This window comes from Heliconius melpomene, chromosome 13 (genome assembly GCF_056956725.1).
Source record: "Heliconius melpomene rosina isolate 202511_hmr_F chromosome 13, ASM5695672v1, whole genome shotgun sequence".
Taxonomy (NCBI): Eukaryota; Metazoa; Arthropoda; class Insecta; order Lepidoptera; family Nymphalidae; genus Heliconius; species Heliconius melpomene.
Window position 1 is genome coordinate 3,586,694 of NC_140401.1, and position 14,679 is coordinate 3,601,372.

At 35.1% G+C, this 14,679-nt stretch overlaps 1 protein-coding gene across 1 annotated transcript in view; it reads right to left on the minus strand.

The window, feature by feature from the left end:
* Positions 1-1,534, minus strand: part of sfl (N-deacetylase and N-sulfotransferase sfl) — a 45,362-nt gene extending 43,828 nt beyond the window's left edge. The window contains exon 1 of the mRNA XM_085195698.1: positions 999-1,534. Coding sequence (XP_085051824.1) covers positions 999-1,195 — 197 coding nt within the window. The 5' untranslated portion in view covers positions 1,196-1,534. The remainder of the gene's footprint in view (positions 1-998) is intronic.
* Between the last annotated feature and the right edge of the window lie 13,145 nt (positions 1,535-14,679).

The window sequence follows — 14,679 nt, forward strand, 5'->3', positions numbered from 1 at the left end:
CAATTTCATACTCCTCTATCCTCACAATTTTTCATAAAAATGGTGCACACAAAGTTGTCGCTTCACGTATTAATATATAGATAATTTATATAAAAGTGTATATTATATAGATACAATGTCTCTAAGCGATAGAAAATACAAAACCGAGTAATTTTCCGTTGTAATAGCGCCTACCTATTAGATTTCGTAAATATGATCCGACCAATGTAAATTAATTAAGTGCGCCAATAAACTAAACGTGGGTATATTAGTTGCGGTTAGCCTGCATTGTTATCTAACGAAACATAATATTTGTATGAAATGGAGAAGATTACTAGAACGTTAATTTACTTTATTTTAAAACATAGAATACACGAAATGCTGCAAACGCGGTCACATCTAATATTATATTTTAACACAATAGAAACAATAGCCCACTAATCCCAATACACAGTGAGGTGACCGAGCGCAATAATTTCATAATAATAATTTCCCCAACATCGACGTGTTTGCCACCGATAGTTAACAAGTAAATTGGATTTTGTGCGAATGACGCATATTTCAGCTAGAGTAATTAATTATGCCGAAGCGTGTTTTACGACATTTTAATTTAAAATTAATAACAATCGAACGGCTTAAATTAAAAACGACACGTGTGACGGAAAAACCTTACACAGGCAATATCAATAACTGCCGAAAATTCAATTTGTGCTAGCAGGAGTTCCAGCTTTGTCAGGCTTTAGCTTGCATCTACATAATGCTCATTGTTCAGAGGAATTAGATTGCAATAAAGCATAGTACAGAGAGAGTGGATAATTAATGTATCGCTGACGTTAGAACGTGCTAATGCGCATAGACTACAATGAATGATGATCACCATAGTTTTATATTGTTGTTTCAGATTATATACGAAAAAGCTTTTTTTATTATATACATGTAGAACAGTTCTAAAATGTTTAAATAATAAAATTAGTAGTAGATATATACTAAATATGTTACTAATCAAAAAATAAACTAACCTCGTAAGCGGCATGGTCACATAATACGTATAGAACACTATGGTAAGGACGGTCAGCAGCATGATGCCGGCCACGCACTTCCTCACGTTTACATGACTGGCTAACCAAAGGCAGCAACGAGGGGTCGCCGTTTTATGCATATGATTATAGTCTCCGCTCTCAAGCAGCGATCGCAAGCTTCTACTTTCTCCAGCCATCTCTTACAATTACACACCACTATATATACACAGCACAACACTTAGGCCTTTAAAAAGTACACTTTACAATCTCTATCTGGGAACTCTAATGGCCGCGTTTGTCCTTGGTGGTGATTTTTGTCGCCACTTTCCGTGTTTCCACATTTCATAGTAACGCGGTGAAATGCAGACGCGTGGGTGCGCTGGAAAGCTGTATGTGACGGCCATCTCGTGCCGACAAACGTATCCGTTGCCTGTTTAAAATGGCCGCCAACGCATTTTGGCGGGTTGTTCTCATCACGGCGACGGGGAGCGATCCTGGCGTTAGAGCTCACGGCATCCGTGTTAAGCACCAACGGACCCTCTTAGCCGATGTCATCAGTTTTAACTGTAACAAAAAAAATACCAATAAGATTAAAAATGAAGCAAAATCGATGCATAAATGCTTTTTATTGCGTTGATATAGAAACTTCATATTTTCTGTGCACCAAGGACTACAGGCGTGGATATGTGATATCAATTTCAGCTTGAAAATTTTACGCAATCTTGGGAAAAATGGTCTTAATAGACGGACAGGCTGATGGACACCGATAGACGGACAACAAAATGATTATATAAGGATTCTGTTATTTTTTCTTTTGGGGTAAGAAACCCAACAAAACGTAATATTGTACAGTATTGATTAAAGTTTCATAAACAGTTGACTTCAAAATAGATAAAATAAAAATAATTCTACTTCACAAACTATTAAATGACAATATAATTTGATAAGGTTCAGAAAAAGAAAGCTTAGTTGGTGTTTATTTTAGGCACAATGAAAATTCGTATTTCCATGTTAAAAGAAACTAAACAATTGATAATCGTTTTTGAGGGATCGTGGCACGTACCGTTACAATGATATTCATAATATAATAGGAATCCCCTGAGATTTCCGAACTCATCGAATCGTGAATACAGACCGGTCGGTGGTTCCTATAAATCCAACCTTCACGTTACTTGAATGATAGCATACATTGAAGCTCGTCTTTACGCTGAAACAAACTTGTTCACCCGTGAAATTGAACAAGCAGGGCTTCAAATTTCTGTATATTATAAAAATGTTAATAGAGGTTACGAAAGAAGATTTAAACGATATTATCACTACTTAAATTGTAAAACTTGCCTTTGCTAAAAAAAAATGATTAAAATGTCGTATAAAAACAACAATAGTTGAAAAAAGAGATGGAAACTTATTTAAATTTTAAAGCTAAGTAGATATTTAAAATAACGTAGGTATACTTTTATAAACATCAGATTCCTAGAAAATTATTCTTACTTTAACAACAAAATTATTAAATTAAAATTCGTTTACTTGTATACTAAGTATGTACGAATAGACCAATTTGGGCATTTGATTCAGTCCCTAAAACGGGAGAATTTGAGTGCTCAATTCGAAGCAGTGGTTACGAAGTAAAACGCGCTTTGAATCTATGATTATACAACCGTTTGAATAATATCTATTAGACGACCCATTTTTATCTTACAAATGTCTGTAAAATTCTATTTTCTTCTACGCCCGAAACATTTAAATTTAAAACTCAATACTATTTGTGAATAAAATATGTATTCGCATGTTTATAATTGAGCACAAAATATGAAAAGATAGCGTTGAGATTACTTCTAAGAATAATTGCTCGAAGATTGTAGAAGAGCAATTAAAGTTCTTAATTAAAGTGGAAAAAACGGGACTTCTGCTGGTGTCGCTTATAGAGGAGGCGTGGCGATAAGAGTTTGAAAAAGGACGGTTAAGGAAGTCGAGGAAAAATTCTTTAGTACAATAGATACGTCGCATCTGCCAAAGACACTGGTTACGTAACAAGAAGAAAAGTTTACAAAAGAAAATAAAAAGGGAACTATTTGTTAGCTTCTCTATTATTTCAAATGATTTAAAAAATCAAATATATTTTACTTATTGGTCAATGATGCTATTATGGCATAGTGGATATTTGACTAGACTTAATATATTTTCATTTCTCCGATCTAAAAAGACTACATGCGGCGTTAGGTTCACCATTCAAAATATTATTTTATTCAAATAAACTATAAAAGCACTTTCAAGCACATTCAACAAGTAATATCTATAAAACCGGCCAAATGTGACAAACAGTGATAAATACTAATGAATGATAAAAAAAATAATTATTTAATAATTATTTTCTATTTCAAATGTCGTGTTGTGTTTATTACAAAATCTCATGTACCTTCAAAGTTACTTTCATATTGAAAGACAATGCTATCACGTGTGGGTCGTCCCAACTTATTATAACTTTGGCCGTTCACAACACCTCGTCTCCGTTGAAAGCTTCAGAAATCCACAAAATAAGGTAAGCGTTAACATGAAACTTCCACAATGCAAGGATCTACAAAATATCTATTACTATATGAATCATAATAAGACGTATTATAAGGTTTATTTTGTGATATTATTTATTTTATTACTGGAGCGTTTTATTATTTTAGTACCATTTATAATTAAATAATAACATATTGTGATTAAAATATGGACTTTAATATTATCGAAGTAAAAAATATGTAGCAAGGTAGACGAAAATATAATGTTTACAAATTGAAAGGTGACTGACTGGTCATCCCCTTATCTCGTGTACGGTCAGCAAAGTTAAAGAAGTAAAGGGCAGTCCGTTCTCTGATTAATTGGACATTCGGCCAAATCTGCGTAGATTCAAATCTCATAAACAAACTGTGCAGTCAGATATCTTCGAACTACATACACCGCTACGATAAATTCTTCAAAAAAAAAAAACACATTTCTAATATATTTAAGTCAGAGTTTCGTCGAACTAACATTAGCAACGTCAAGTTAACACGATTATTCAAAATTTATGCAAGGCATTATACAAGGACAACGGCCTTGCATAACGCCTTTAGTGTCCGAGAGCCGCCCCGCTGTCTCCTTTATGAAATCTCGTGATATGATATATGAGGTTACACTGTCAAGTTATTGCTTCCAAACGAAGAACAAACTCAATCTAAATTTGATTTCTATATTATACTGTTTTGATTGTTCATGAGAACTTTTAAATGGATATTGCAATTATTTTATTGCTTATGAAAAAATGTCGAATTAAAAACCACCTTTAGAAATGTTATTCCGAAATAATAAGAACAAAAATGACGTGTCACTCAGAATTGCGCCAGAAATATAATATAGCCCATTGTTTGGACTATCATTCTATTTAATTTAGTATATGATGTTTATCTAGTAAAGAGAGAGAGAGAGAGGGCCCCGCGATAATCCCCGCAACCATTAGGCGCGACCAACCTTGCAAATCGTCCGCATATTTGGGGCCAAGATTAATTGTTCTTGAATATCATCTATCACGGTGAGCTCTCTCGTGACGGTTCCAGTTGTGCGTACGACATTTTATTTGAACGCTATCCCCGAATTACATCAACAATGTCAGGTTAAAAATAACAGAATATAGCTAAATATTAACATTTATGTTTCTATAGTTAGGTATATCATACAAAAATTACACAATTACTTAACAATTAGTCTTTTACGTTCGAATTTATGATAAAATAAATATATTGTTAGCGATGTTTCGCGTTAGCGATTTGCGAGCGGTATCGATACCCATCACTACGATTCCCACGCGTATAAAACAAGCGCTGAGTCATGCAAAACCTAATTTGCGGGTCGGTCGTCGTCTGGGAAGGTGGTTGGTGTCGATACTGTGAGTCTGTTCTATTTTATTACATTAGTTATGTCATTTTATGTTTGAAAAGGTAACGATTGTTAAATTGTTAGTAATTTAGTATTTCTAATTCATTAGAGTGAATTATCAAGGTAATTTTGAATTATATCAACCCGAGGCCATCCTAATCCTAAATAAATTGTATCATTGGCTTTGAAAAGAGCAACTGTTGAGTTTATTGCCGGCTCTTCTCAGCAGAACTGCCTTCCGAACCGGTGGTAGCTTCTTGCTTACATATTCATTCGACTAGACTATTTGAATAAAGAATATTTTGAGTTTGAATCATTGTATTTTTTAATATTTACCGCTTCTGATTTCTAATAATATAAATATTCAACAATCATATTGCTTCAATTTTTAAGAATATTTTTTATATTGTTATAATTACTTTAGTCTTGTGTTAAAAAGAAATTTTCGCCTAATCATTTCATTACGCTGATAAATCAACGTTTTAAGTCCAACATTCTAAATTCGTTAGGCGAAATTAGGTCGATTACCGACTCCCCAAAAGATAAATCCTTAGTTAAAAACATCCCCCGGCGAGTTTATTGCGCAGCGGACAGGAACAAATGGAGTCAATCTTTTTTTGCTCCAAATGGAAAAACCGAAACTGCTACATTTTCAACGTGTAAAGTTCGATATCAATCAAGTCGACCTTTTTTCAATAAACCCACCACAGAGTTCCCCAAAGCAATTTTTCGAGTAATTTGACTCTTAGATACGCGGCGTTTATTGGCTTTCACTGGCGTCAGGTTTGTTTCCGCCTATCGTAAACAATTTATGTGAAGAATTCTACAATAAATGGAGGGAAAATTTGGCTTGTTTGGAACTAGCCTTATTACAATAACTAAGAATTTTATCTATCTATATGTATAAAATCGAAAGGTCACTCACTCATCACGAAATCTCAGAAACTACATGTGCTAGGAATAGGAGTTGTTTATAGGACGTAGGTGCTCGCTAAGACGGGAATTTGCAATATTTGACTTCTAAGGGATTGTTTTTGGGGTTGAAAGTATAGAAATGTCAGGTGGTAAGTATAAGAAAATACTTAAATAACCATAATTTACTGTTCCTCTTTTACATATACACACTTCTAACACTGTTTCTATATAACACTTTACACTTATACACGTTTTAAAACGCATAGTTCCAACAATAACACTGATTTTAAATACTTGAACACTGTCATAATTTTACACCTTACGACAGGCAGAATAACGACGTACTGACTCAATCCTTCAAAAACGTCACTTTTTATAGCCGTTCCCTTCCTCTTTTATAAATAATTATGTGGGTATTATTATTTTATTTTCTGCAAAATACCCTCACACTGACAATTGTCTTACAGTTCGGCCGTCCTGCACCGAAACACGACCTCGTGTTTCCAAAAAAACAAAACAAAAAGAGAATAACTATGGTTCATAACTCTTACATAATTGACTGTAACAATGTCTCTTACAAAAATAATTTACAGCTTTCACAAACAATATTTAAAGGCAATCTGCCATGTTAAACTAGGGCCAATTTTTACCTACGTAACCTGGGTCAATCTGCCCACCTGAACCTAGAGTAATCTGCTAACCTTAACCTGCGGCAATATGCCCATATTAAACTGCGACAATCTGCCCGTTTTAAGCTGTGACAATCTGCCCATTTTAAGCTGCGGCAATCTGCCCATTTTAAGCTGTGGCAATCTGCCCATTTTAAGCTGCGGCAATCTGCCCATTTTAAACTGCGGCAATCTGACCATTTTAAGTTGCGGCAATCTGCCATTTTAAGCGGCGGTAATCTGCCCATTTTAATCAGTGGCAATCTGCCCTGCAAAATCTACTCACCTTAACCTGCGGAAAACTGTCCACCTTTACTTGCGGCCATCAGCCCATTTTAAACTGCGGCAATCGGCCCATTTTAAGCTGCAGCAATCTGCCCATTTTAATCTGTGGCAATCTGCTCACCAAAACCTGCAAAAATCTACTAACCTTAACCTGCGGAAATCTGTTCACCTTCACCTGCGGCAATTTGCCAACCTGAACCTGCGGCAATATGTCCCTCCTCACAGTGCTCCTCCTCGACTCCCACTGGCTGCGAGCCAGCGAAGATTAGAATCCTCCGTGAAACGTGGCGGCAGAAGCCTGCTAGGCACCTTACGGAGTCAAAGATGATGTTGTCACCGTTGATGGTCTGCTCGAGGTAGCTCGCAGCAGCTACCTGCGCGTCTACTTGGCCCAAGTTGGTAGGTGATCAGCTTTGTGGCAATCTGTCCCTCCTCACAGTGCTGCTCCTCGACTCCCACTGGCTGCGAGCCAGCGAAGATTAGAATCCTCCGTGAAACGTGGCGGCAGAAGCCTGCTAGGCACCTTACGGAGTCAAAGATGATGTTGTCACCGTTGATGGTCTGCTCGAGGTAGCTCGCAGCAGCTACCTGCGCGTCTACTTGGCCCAAGTTGGTAGGTGATCAGCTTTGTGGCAATCTGTCCCTCCTCACAGTGCTGCTCCTCGACTCCCACTGGCTGCGAGCCAGCGAAGATTAGAATCCTCCGTGAAACGTGGCGGCAGAAGTCTGCTAGGCACCTCACGGGGTCAAAGGTGATGCTGTCATCATTGATGGTCTGCTTAAGGTAGCACGCGGCAGCTACCTGCGCGTCTACTTGGCCCAAGTTGGTAGATGATCAGCTTTGCGGCAATTTGTTAACCTGGAACTGAGGCAATCTGCCCACATGAACTGAGGCAATCTGCCCACATGAAGCTGGGGCAATCTGCCCACATGAAAATGGGACAATCTGTCCACATGAACCTGGTACAATCTGTCCACATGAACCTGGTACAACCTATCTAACCGAAACTGGGGACAACCTGTCCACATGAAACTGGGACAATCTGTCTACATGAAACTGGTACAATTTACCTAACCGAAACTAGGCACAATCTACCCAACCGAATCTGGCAGCATCCTGCCCAACTGAAACTAGGGCAATCTACCCAACTGAAACTGGAGGCAATCCGCCCAACTGAAACTGAAGGCAATCCGCCCAACTGAAACTGAAGGCAATCCGCCCAACTGACACTAAAGGCAATCCGCCCAACTGAAACTGAAGGCATTCCGCCCAACTGAAACTGAAGGCAATCCGCCCAACTGAAACTGAAGGCATTCCGCCCAACTGTAACTGAAGGCAATCCGCCCAACTGAATCTGAAGGCATTCCGCCCAACTGAAACTGAAGGCAATCTGCCCAACTGAAACTGAAGGCAATCTGCCCAACTTAAATCTAGGGCAATCAGCCCAACTTAAATCTAGGGCAATCAGCCCAACTTAAACTAGGGCAATCAGCCCAACTTAAATCTAGGGCAATCAGCCCAACTTAAACTAGGGCAATCAGCCCAACTTAAACTAGGGCAATCTACCGAACTTAAACTAGGGCAATCTGCCCAACTGAAACTAGGGCAATCTGCCCAACTGAAACTGGGGCAATCTGCCCAACTAAAACTGGGGCAATCTGCCCAACTGAAACTGCAACAATCTGCCCATCTTCTACTGGGGCAATCTGCCTATCGTCTACTGGGGCAATCTGCCCATCATCTACTGGGGCAATCTGCCCATCTTTTACTGGGGCAATCTGCCCATCTTTTACTGGGACAATCTGCCCATCTTGAACTGGGGCAATCTGCCACTCTTGAGCTGGGGCAATTGCTCTAAAGCTAAATCTAAAACTATACATTAAACATAACAATTCACTTAGAAGTAAATAAATCCATATACATGTATACTTTATCTACGTGACATAAGTATACACTGTATACTATACTTTTAACTTCACTTAACGCCACGCTTTATTCCTAGCGGGGCAGTCAAGAGAGAAAGGAACGCCAAACGCCACGGGCCCCTACATACCTCCCTAGCATATATCTATCTATCTATCTATCCATAATAGTACTAAAATATTATCTAGACTATTTATCAACTTATACAAGACTTCATTAAATTAAATAATTCGAGACTGACATTCGTTATCATCATACCTACCCGATTTGGCTTGAGAATCACTATCGTCTGAAAGATGGTCAAAACTACCCACGCTCTAACTTTATCTATGGTCATTATTGCTTTATAAACACCAGTACACTTTTTGTAATTGGAAGAAGATCTTAAATGTCATTTGTTTTTTTTTGTTACAAACTTGTAACCTTTTTATTACGAAAAACTCTAACGACAAATTCATCTTGGTACTTTGCTTTGCTACACGGCGGTTCTTTTATGCTATTATATATTTGACCCCTTTTTTTTAAATACTCCATTTATAATTTTATTACGAATTGATTCTCTATTTTATTCTTTACATCTACGCTTAATGACTTTAATATAAAACTCTCAAAGTTGCTACTCATTTTTTAAACCTCAGTCGGCGTTCAACCGATTCCTTTATTATGAATATTATTTAACAACACAATTATTGTCTGCAATTGCTAACGATTGAATTAAAGTACGTATTAAACAGCACTAGCAATACTAAATAGAATATTTCTATTTATTATCTTTTTTATACATCAAAAGGGTTTGTTATTATAATAGTAATGACACTTTAAATTAAGTAGATTCATTTACTATATAAAAAACACTTTTAACTAGCACCAGCAACACTGTATTCTATTTCCTATTGTATAACTTTTATTCTAAAACCTCTAACCAGTCTGTTATACTCAATTCAATTATAACTAATAATTAATGACATTCTGACATAATACTCAGTAAATAATACTGTGACAAATATATTTACTTTCTATATTGTACAAATTTAAAATATAAAAGTAGCTCATTTGACAATAAGCTCGAAAATATACAAATAAACAATTTGTTTAGTCATGAGAGTCCAACAGAACATGACGCTGCTCGCCTTACTATTCCTATATTCAAACCACTACTGGAACATACGATTATCCTCTCCACCTGCTCATTAGATCGTGGAGTAGAGATAACGGTAACAATAGACTTAACACGTAATTCGTGTTTTTAAATGTCTGTCTTATAAGTCAACTATCTGGTCAGTCTAACCGAAGTAGTGAATATAAAATATAACATTTTATATTGTATTTACATAATTAGCATCTGTTCCTCTTAACTGGTTGTATTATTTCATAGTTTAGGAAAATATATCAATGATTCACAACAATTAACTATTTTTATTACTAATCTTTTAGGTTTTGCATCAGTTTTGTGATAAACACAATATAAACATAACCGTACGTATTTTTTGCACTTTGTTGAATTTACTTGAAACATAAATGACTACATCAGTGTTCTGTTCATCATTTAAAACTGGATTAAGACTTAAAACATCCGCGTGGCTCATTTTACTAGCCATACTATTCAATGTGCCAATTACATTATGGAATCTGGCGCTACCAGCGAGTAACTCCCTCGAGTTTTTTAATAAACATCACGTTTTTCAAAAGTTGCCCGCAATGTATACAATATGTCACCATTTTAACCTTTAGACCAGTGAATAAAATCTAAAGCACTGTAACGCAGAAACTACTGCACTAATATCAATTAATTTAATTTGCTAGATCACCGCCTAATTCTCTTGAATTACAAGCAAAACAATTTCAATATGTATTCCTTTAATGAAACATCTATATTAACGCTTATTATTTTTTTTCCTTTTCTATTTCTTAGTTACTTTAAGTTTTGGTCTGCTTATTTAAATTACTATTATTACTTTTATAATTTTTGAAACACATTATAACTATCTTTAAACTATATTTTGAAAGCTTATTTCTTTTTGTCTTCAACAAATTATTTTAGAATAAGTTTGCCATTTTTATCGTTAAATTCATTTAATTCTTATAAAACAAAATATTATTTACACGTCTATAAGTTTATTACATCTACCATTGCTATACACTAACCATTGATAAACCGTTGTTTGATGCTTTGACTTAATAAGACTTTTTTTGTTCAATTCTACTAAATGATAATACTGCGGGTATTATAATTTTATTTAGCTATTATTTTAAAAGTATCGTAAGTCATAAACATTATAAATGTTTGTTCTGTAACAGCATAACCTAAGTAAATATTCATTAGACACTAAGCACTTCCGTTATTGCAAAAATGCTATTAATAATAATTTAAATATCATAACTATCTACGGGTGTAACTGTCGAGTTATCAAAACCTATCGAAGGCTCCGTTTTATCCTTATTTTACTTAATATACTACTGACCTTTTATTTCACTTAAAGTTCTTCCTAGTTTAATGAAAGAATTTAAAACAATGCCGTTTACTGAGACCACGTCACTGTTAATTGTATTACTTTTTTTTTTATTACATTTTCACTTCATTTACGCGATTCACTTTTCTACAGACTTTAACCAAGTAAACTAAAAGATGACATTTAGCACACTGTTAGATTTGTTATAAAGGAGACTTTAATTATAGCGACTACTTTGACTTTGAATCTTAATATCTTATTAGAATTTTGTTACCATATTGTGCGGCTTCTGCACTTCTACTTGATTAATATTACTGTTACTATTAATAAAATGCTCGTACCTTCATAACGATGCTTACTTCAAGGAAGATGATTTTCATTGTCTTCTTTAGAAGAGTCATCTGCACGGCTGTCACGCTAGCGGCAAACATACTGTTCACGCTTCGGCTTATAAACATGGTCACTGTTGCTTTGTTGAACACTACTACGGGCACGCCTGCTACCACGCACCTACACCTGCTGAGACGTCCCTGTTCCTCACGTTCACGTTTTCTGCGATTTCGACTGTACCTTCTCCTACTTGGATGGCGACTATAACAATGATTTTGACTACAACTTTGGTTATTCCGGTTGCTGTGATCGCTTCCGCTTATTATCTCCGCGTCTATTCTGTCTACGATCACCGTCGCAGACGTACCGCGTTGGGCGTCGTGCGCCGGTTGGTCTGCTTTGGGCGTAGTAACAACACCAGTTATCTTTAGGTGTTGGGTCCCACTTCTGACATTTATAGAAATGTCAGGTGGTAAGTATAAGAAAATACTTAAATAACCATAATTTACTGTTCCTCTTTTACATATACACACTTCTAACACTGTTTCTATATAACACTTTACACTTATACACGTTTTAAAACGCATAGTTCCAACAATAACACTGATTTTAAATACTTGAACACTGTCATAATTTTACACCTTACGACAGGCAGAATAACGACGTACTGACTCAATCCTTCAAAAACGTCACTTTTTATAGCCGTTCCCTTCCTCTTTTATAAATAATTATGTGGGTATTATTATTTTATTTTCTGCAAAATACCCTCACACTGACAATTGTCTTACAAAAGTTTGTATGAAACTTCGTTACTACAAATGCTAAGAGTCTCATATTTTGCATGGACGTCACTTATAGGACGTAGGTACTCATGGAGACAGAAATTAATAATAACGTAGTTCACGCAGGCGAAGCCGCGGGCGGGCCTCTAGTTATAATATACCATTGTCGACGTCATAAAACTAGTTCGGAATAAGTGTTTTGAAACCGTATTGCATCTGTCGTACTTGCCATTAGCGGCGGAGATTGTACGCCAGCAAAAGGAGAGTTGATTAAAGAGCTCCAGCTTATAGTGCGCGTTGCCACAATGAATATTCAGTATTTCAGTGCATAAGCATAATGCGGCCACAATCTTAATGCCGCTGTCGCAACCGCCACGCTGCCCATTTCTCATCTTAAATGCCAAGAGCAACTCGTTTGACTTCCTAACTACGCCTTTTTTGTCAATTTCCTTTGAATGGTCTGTACAGGCAAGCTGTTTATTTATAACGACTACGTTTCGTTTTAAAACGTTCCAAATATACTAAATGTATACAGCACTTAATCTTAATGTACGTTTACGGATAGTAAATCTGGGATGCCTTTCACCTTCTAAAATGCAAATGTCTAATGCCTATAAATGTAGAATACCTACAGTATATTTGATATTTACTTTAAATTGAATTCTTTCATTACCATTGTACTGTTTGTAGATAGTTTTTATTATATTGAAAACAATTTAAAGTTATGTAGGTATCCAAAACTCATGTATTTACAGTACAAATATTTAAACGAATAACTAAAAAAATATTTAAACATATAAAAATTTATTTCGACTATATGTTTTTGTATTTATTTTATTAAAGCCAATACTATGCACATTTTAAATTTGACTGAACCGTAAATATTTTACTACGAGAGAAACCATTAGACATCATCTTAACCTCGTACAGGGAGTTTCGCATTCATCATACACTAAGCGAAAGGCAAACGAGCACGGAGTGAAAGCATACTATTCCACATATAAGCTACCGTTTCAAGTGTTATGTCAAGAAAAAGCGCTAAAGGTGTCGCTTCCGCTCAAAACTTTTACAAAAAACTTTATACAAAACAAACTAACTTTTAATATATATTTAAAGTTAGTATGTTTTGTATAAATATGTTTACTGCTTATTGAAATGTATGGAGTATTAACATAATCATTGTAATTATAATCCAAATATGTTATTTGAAATCAACAATTGAAGTCAAAATATGATATGTTAAAAATAAATATTTTAAAATACGAAAATATACGTGCGACGAAACTCACGAAAAGTTTTTATTAACCTCTTCAATTTTATATATGAACATAATTCAAGGGATGTTTTTCTCTTATTCGCTCATTATAATGTCTTGAATATGGCTATAGTTGTTTACAAACAACCCCTCAATGGACCGAGGATTTATTTTGTCTCGCCCCCTGCAGAGATTTATGTGCGTACCGAACAGAAAACTACTTCGTCCCTTTTGCTGTATAGGAAAAAAGTGTAAAATCTTAAAGATATTCTTTTAAAATGTTCTGCTGCAAAGCTAAATTATCGTGGATTCGATTCCCACTTGAAGAAATTAAATATTTATTATTTTCATTTCGTCACTCTGGTGTCTGTCGCGGACGGAGTGTCTTACTTAGGTTCCCTCTGCCTACAAATTGATATTATTGAGTCTATATGTATGTATATAAACTATATATTATTAAGTCTAAACAAACATAGTGAAATTTTAATTTACTTCGCGATTACTTGTGATTTTTTATTTTTAAAATAGCTTGTAATTTTATAAATTGTTATAGATTTATGAAGTAGTACATTTTTGTGATCTTGTACTGTCTTCATTTAATTTCAAAACAAATATACTCCGACCCGCCCGATCCCGTTTTACCTTTTGGGTACGAAACCCTAAAAATTACTATTTATAAGAGTGATAATAGGAACACATCAAACGAACATTCATCAACAAAATAAAATTAAAATAATAGCAATTATAAGAAAACTCTATATCATTAAGATATAAAAATTATAAAAAATGTAAAGTTGAGAGGTATCTTTGTACATATTATGATGCGATCAATTTACTAAAGAGCTTTTGCATGCCTTGCGTTAAGTGTTTTTCATTCTTCAATATATTGGTTTGATGTTTTCTCGCTTCTTGTTTAATATATTTTCATGTATTGCCAAGTTTAATAATATATATATATACTATTTTAACAGTATTTTGGTTTTTAGAATATAAGTGGATATAAACATACAATAACATTTCAATTTATACGCGATTAAAATAATTAGACTTTTTTAACTAGTCTTTGAGTTTAAATGAATACATAGGTAAACATATTACATATTGTATATTCATAGCAAAATAAACAAATAACCTTAAAAAAGAGTTTAGATAGAAAATATTTTAAAACTCAA